This window comes from Pygoscelis adeliae, unplaced genomic scaffold (genome assembly GCF_000699105.1).
Source record: "Pygoscelis adeliae isolate BGI_AS28 unplaced genomic scaffold, ASM69910v1 Scaffold109, whole genome shotgun sequence".
Lineage (NCBI taxonomy): Eukaryota > Metazoa > Chordata > Aves > Sphenisciformes > Spheniscidae > Pygoscelis > Pygoscelis adeliae.
In genome coordinates, this window is record NW_008825556.1 from 202,669 (window position 1) to 209,418 (window position 6,750).

Consider the following 6,750-nt stretch of genomic DNA (forward strand, 5'->3'; position numbering starts at 1 on the left):
AGAAGACTGATTTAAGAGGCAAGATGATGCGTGAAGACAGGTAGGGACTCTCTGAAATGAAAATCTCACCTGGCTGAGACCGTGGGAGTAAGTTTCCCCCAAGAAGGACATGCAAGAGAAGGTGGGTTTTGATCATGCAAAGAGTTTTCAGCAGAGCGACTAGCCTGGTTGTGTGGGCATGGGCAGCGCATGGTTGTGTGATCCCTATAGCTGTCAGAAGGAAGGGGAATACTGTTTTATTGCAGAAATGCTGATTATTTTAAAATATGATGTGTTGTTGCCCTCCCGTCTCTACCGGGTTGTTCTGACCACACGCACAGCTGTGCTGTACCTGCTCCCGGTGCTGCAGACCCCTGCCCCGGGAATGATGATGGCTCCCGGGCTGCACTGCTCCACGCCAGTGCACATGACGTTCCCCAGGTTGCCCACGCCAGTGGTGCACTGCACCCCCTCCACATTGGGGATGACTTCTCGCCCCACGCAGCTGACCGCGCTCCTCGCCCCAAATCCGCCCCCCACCCTGGGGACGCAATCTACGCTCCGGGTGCTAAAGCCGGTGCTGCTGACGCCGAAGGAGGAGACCACCCCTAACCCTGCGCCAGCCCCTCCTGTCTTGACAGCGCATTTGCCTCCGATTCCAGATAGGGATCGGCACTCCCCGATGGTGCCACCGCCGCTGACCACAGCTGTGGGAGAAAAACAGGCTCAGTCACTCCCAGAGCAGCTAAAACACAGCTTATAAGGAAACTTAGAAGCTTAAAAGACTTGTAAGGAAATTAAGGGAAGGCTTCATTAGCTTACCTACGCTCACAGGGTTGCCAGTACATATCCTGTTAAGAAAAGAAATGTCTCAAGGATGTATTTAGGAGAATATTCCTCAAATACACAAGCAGGTAGAGGTGCTGCCCAGCCATTGCCCGCTTAGAAACCCTGCAAGTACTTCAGGTTTTCTGTTCACCCAGGTGTGAGGTGCTGGTCCAAATTGCCCACCGAAGCACTGTGGGGTTGGATCCCCAAATCCCACAGACATCTTAATATCCCATCCTCTTTTTGTACCACGAGCAAGGGATCTGACTGCAGCATGCTTGGTGCACTGCGACCCAGCTGCCCTGGGAGGATGAGGAGGAAACAGGGGCAATGCTCCCCTCTGCACCCATGGGGAGAGAAAAGGGACGATGCACCCCTCTGCACCCATGGGGAGCTGCCTCCACCCAGCATTTCTCACTGCCTCTCTCTCCTCCTGTTGGGTTTTGCCAGCTATCGTTAGAACGTGCAGCCAGGGATGCTCCTACCTGCTCTCTTCTCCTTCCAGCAGCGTCCTGTAAGTGGCAATCTCAATGTCCAGGGCCAGCTTGACGTTCAGCAGTACCTGGTAGTCTCTCAGCAAGCATGCCATCTTGTCCTTGGCTTGCTGCAGTGCAGTCTGCAGGTCAATCAGCTTCTGCCGGGCATCTTTGAGGGCGCAGTCGCCCCGCTGCTCAGCGTCGCAGATGGCCGTCTGTAGAGCTGCGATCTGCGGACAGTAATGGGCAACAGGGTGGCCAGTGGTGATATTAAGCTGCATCTCCACAGGGTTGCTCATGTACCCCCTTGTTTCTCAGCTAGGAACTGCCAGAGAGCATGGATTTAAGCTGGACACATGTGATGGCCAGCCTATTTGGGATGAAGGGGATGGGACCCGTTGGCTGCACCCCAGTAGGAAGCATACAGCAAACACTGTTTCTGTTATAGCCAAACCAACTGGCTTCTGCTTATTTGCTAAGTGAGAAATCAATCTACTTCTTTATGTATCAACAGCAGATGAGAAGCTACAAATATAGGCTTCAGCTGGGACGGGGGGGGGTTCTTTGCAGCTCAGCATGGTGGGAGCTGGTGAGGACGAAGCCCTTTGCTGGAGAAGTTGCACACCCCGCTGCCCATGCAGCATTCAACCCTTTGTCCTACCTGTTTCTTCACATTATCCGACTCGCACTGCAGCTTCTGGATCATCCGGTTCAGCTCGGCTATCTCGCTCTGGTTGTTTCTCAGGTCATCGCAGAACTTGCCCCTGCTGCTGTGGAGCTCCTCCAGCTATTGCACGGGAAGAGGATGATGTTAATGCGCCCGAATCGCCCCTTCCAGGGAAGGTGGTGACTCTCTGGAGCCACACTGACGTCGGTGCTCCCAGGGAAGCACCCAGACATGACCTCAGCCCAGACAAGGCGACAGTCCCGGGTAGGTCCTAAGCATTTGGGAAGGCGATGGTGTTCCTGATGGGTGTGCACAGAGGAGACCTCTCTGAAGCAACACTGTGATCTGCTGTGCTCTGTTTTTACAGAAAACCCTTAAACCACAGTTTTAAGGTTGGGGGAGGGGGTGGTGGCATTACTTTTTTTAGAATACCACAGTGCATGCCACGCTGTGGGGTGGGTTTAAGTTGTGTCATAGAGGACGGCAATGGTCCTCAGAGTTTTGTTGGCCAAGGGATTTCATTGCCATCTGTGCTGGTGGTGTGAATACTCACTCTGGTTTGGTAGAAAGCCTCCACTTCAGCCTTGCTCTTCTGGGCAATCTCCTCGTAGCAGCACTCAACACTTTTGATGATGCCCTCCATGTCCAGGTCCCGGCTGTTGTCCATTTGCACGATGACAGAGGTGTCACACAGCTGGCAATCCAGCTGAGCTCTCTCCTGCAAGATCCATCGCATGTCAGCCCCCTTCCCTCAACCAGCCCAAGCCAGGCATGCGGGTACCCCTGGCAAAGGGGGGGTCTGGTGAGAAGGTGGAGGGTTGGGGGAGATTCTCCCATTAACGCCCAACTAGAGCATGGGGTTCTCCAGGTGGGTGACTGGTTTCCAGCAAGAGCTGACAGCTGGGACCTGTTTTGGTGGCACAACATGGGATTGCTGCATGCAATTCCCTAAGGAAGGGTGGAGAAACTCGCTTCATTGAAACTCGGCATTTCTGGCTGCGTCAGCAGTTTTCTGGGCTGTGAATCCCTCAGGGGTGAGTGCTTTGGGCCCCGTTGCCTACAGACTGCTCGGAGGTGTTTGGCTAGAAAAGGTGCAAATACGAAGTGTCCCCTGTGCGTTTTGTTAAAAACTTGCTACATTTTAGACAAAGGTATTACTTTCATCAAAATATTTTTACTAATGTAGCTTAAAACATGAAGTGCTAAGAATACTTGGGTTTTGAAGAGTGAGATGTTTCAGTGGTTCCCAGGGATGGTTTGGATTAGAATTTGAGAGGCTATTTTCGTGCAAAAGAGCCCTCCCTCTGCAGCCAGCAATATAGGAGACAACCGAGAATGCCCTTTGCCTTCCCAGAGTGTGTGCAATAGTGTTCTTATCAAATACCTATAAAAGAGATGTAGATTTCTGGGATGCAATTTCAGGATTTTCAGAAAAGACACCTTTCCCTGCATTTAGTTTTGTTGTAAGAGCTCAGGGGAGCAGCAGATGATGCATCATCCCTGGGGCAGCAAAGAGGGAGCCGGGAGCTCTTACCTCGGCGTAGATGCACTTCAGGAACTCCAGCTGCTGCCGCAGGAGGCCCACTCTCACCTCCAGCTCCTCCTTGGTCAGGTAGAGACAGTCCACATCCTGGAGAGACACCACGTATTCGGTGAAAAGAGGTGAAGAAACAAGGACTGTGGCAAAGCCCGTGTTTTCTGTTAGATTTGGAGGAAACCTCACTATTTCCAGCCCTTAAGACTATCTGGGTTTGCGTTGTATGTGCTTACAACCTGATAGAGGTTCTCCAAAGTCATTGGGTTGCCTCTATTTTGGGGCTACCTGATGAGGACTCAGGCAATGTCATGGTGCCAGGACTCCCCAGTTCTCTCCCTGGCCTCACGCCCAGGTTTTGCCCACGCGCCTGCCACTCTCAGCTGGTCTCGCCAGCGTTGTCCCTAGCGTGACTCACCTTCTTGAGGACCACAAACTCGTTCTCCGCAGCCGTGCGCTTGTTGATCTCATCTTCATACCTGCAGGAGGAAAGGAGAGGGGTGGGCTGCTGAGCCCTGGGGGTCCCGTCCCCACCACCCAAAGCGGCCAATGCAGAACACGGGAAGCGTGATTAAAACCAGAGCCTCTCCCTATTCCCTTTGTACCTCCTTTTTGATTTTTGCTTTGTTGCTATTTCTTTCCTCCCCACCGGGCTTTGTTCAGCAGTTTTAAATAGTCCATGCCAGCAGCATCAGTGGCTGGAGTGAGATGGCAGTAAATCAAGCCAAACCACTAGAAATGCAAAACCCTGTACCTCAGCTGAAGGCTTGGATTGGTTCTTCTAGCCCTGCTGCTTTATGTGATGTTTTTTTGAAGCATCCAGGACTCTGCTCTGAGTGTTTACGGGGAGACTGTGGCCAGAATGCCCCAAGGGAGGTCAGGAGCTTGAGCAACGTTTGAAACTCCCAGGTGCAATGGGAAGGAAAGCCAGTGCATAATGACCAAGTAATTGGGACCTAGAAGAACGTTCACAAGATGATTCTATGAGTCTGACCTCCTTGGCGGTGGCTCAGGGAGAAAAAACATCTGAGATGCTTGACAGTAAGATCTCTGGAGAAAGGATTACTCTTTTATCCTGTGCTGTATACCACCAACCGCCAAGTGTCCTGGTTTGTGGCTTAGCAGAGCAACGGAGCTATTAAGGAATATCTGCAGCTTAGATTAAAGAAACAATTCCCACGTTCCCTCTGAGAAGAGAGAATGAACCCCAGTGGAGACGATGTGGATAAAGCGTGGGGTGGAGACAAACAGGTCGAGGGTTTTGTGGGAACGGATGGCACCAGGGACACGAGATTTGGGGGAGCCACAGGCATAGATAGTGTGGGAGATTTGATACGGCAAACCACAGTGGTGTGCAGGAGCATTAGGGAGAGGAAAAGTGGTTCCCTGTCTCTCTCCCTAAGGAAACACTGTGGTTGAAGAGCTCTCCCAGTCCATCACCAGCATCTGAGGTGCAACAGTGGGACCCCAGTACAGGAAACCAGCCCAGTACTGGTGTGCCCTGCCCTGCTCCCCTCCCTGTGCCCCAGTTTTTGGACCCATCCAGTGCAATTGCATTGGCTTCACGCTCAGAAACACCACTCAGGCCAGCAAACACCCCAGTCTACGGCTTCTCTCTGCGTACAACTTACTTGCACTTGTACTCTTGAACCAGGTCCCTGAGGCACCGCTCCTCATTTTCCAGCCTCTCTCGCTCCCCCAGCACACACTCCAGCTGCTTCCTCAGGTTGCAGATGAAGTTCTCGAAAACAGGCTCCAGGTTTCTCCTGGAAGCTGGGAGGACATACTGCTGCAGCAGCTCCCACTTGGTGGTCAGCACTTTGTTCTGCTGTTCCAGCAGCCGGACCTGGGGAAGCAAGAGATGCGAGAGTCATGCAATCCCCTCTTGTCCCAGGCAAAGGTTTCTCCACTTCCAAAAGGAAAAAGTAAAAATAAAATCAGAAATGCACATGGTTAAGTGCTGATTTCTCAGCAGCCTGAGTGAGACCGGCATCTTCTCAAAGCTAAACCTGGTCCCACCCAGGACTTGTATCACAGGCTGAACAACATTGGTGCGTTTGCTCTGTGTTGAGGCCAATCATCTGTTTGACCAAAGCTCAGTTCAACCAAACTTTTGCCCCTGTGACAACTGGCTGATGGAGGATCCACTGCCTCCCCTGACGGGCTGAGTACAGTAATCAGTCTTTCGCAGCACTAAAAGCTCCATCCAGGATCTCATTTGATTGTATCTGATTTAAACTCTAACCATGGATATTTATCATGCCTTTCACTTCTAGATTAAAGAGCTCTCTAGTATTTGAAAACCTTTATGGATCATGAATAAGTCATTTTTCAAATGGGAGGAAGCAGAGTTGCTCCTCTTACGTGGGTTTGGTTTTTCCAGCTGCAGAACAGCTCACAAGGAAAATCAAGATCAGACAGAGCGAAGGTGTCTCTGCCATTTGAAAAAACATTTCCTATAACTCATCTCTAAATAGTAATGAAAACCCTTAGGCTTAGCTAAGAAAACAACGATAAATTACATCTGTTTAGGAAATCACCAAATCATTTCATTCACAGAGTAGAGGGGCAGAGAAGTTAAAATCGTTCATCTCATTTTAGCTAGACTTTCTAGCTAGGTCTTTCTACATCTCCTTGATGAAGCGCACAAACTATTTTAAAAATGCAAAAGTCCTTTGGAGTTTATAGAGGTGTGATAGCAATGTCAGTTTATACATTTGTATAAACAAATAAAGCAAAACTTCCTATTTTGCCTTTTTACATTTCTGTGTCTCCATCCCTTCTCTCACAGTTTTTGATTTACTGTATCCCTGGAGCCGCTCGTGATTTAGCTATTTAGCAGATTGGTGATCATCGAAAGGTAAAATACTGGTGCAGTTGCCTTGGTGCAAGGCTTAAATCCAAACAGTCTCCAGGTCAGGACCACCATGGTCTATCAGAAGGGTTTACAATATCAGGGTGCCAGGAGAAATAGCTACCGATGTCTCTCTAGAGACAATCCATCCATCAGAGCCTATAGACATGAGACAAACAGCCTTCACGGAGGGAAGCGGGGTCTCACCTTGTCGATGAAGCAGGCGAACTGGTTGTTGAGGTTCTTGATCTGCTCTTTCTCATGGGTCCGCACTTGGCACTCCTCGGGGTCGACCCCCACGCAGAGGGGCTTGAGGAGCTCCGGGTGGATGCTGACGCCCCGAATCCCTTCAGATCTACCTCCGCCGAGGCCGATGCCAATGACGCCACCGTAGCCTCCAATAGCCACGCCC

At 50.8% G+C, this 6,750-nt stretch overlaps 1 protein-coding gene across 1 annotated transcript; it reads right to left on the bottom strand.

Moving 5' to 3' along the window:
• Positions 1 to 1,288: 1,288 nt before the first annotated feature.
• LOC103923828 (keratin, type II cytoskeletal 6B-like) lies at positions 1,289 to 6,749 on the bottom strand (the record flags this gene model as incomplete). The annotated part of the gene is made up of 7 exons (XM_009332255.1): positions 1,289 to 1,513; positions 1,945 to 2,070; positions 2,504 to 2,668; positions 3,485 to 3,580; positions 3,903 to 3,963; positions 5,116 to 5,330; positions 6,546 to 6,749. Coding segments are annotated over 7 exons (1,092 nt in total), but the record flags the coding sequence as incomplete, so codon positions are not given.
• Between the last annotated feature and the right edge of the window lies 1 nt (position 6,750).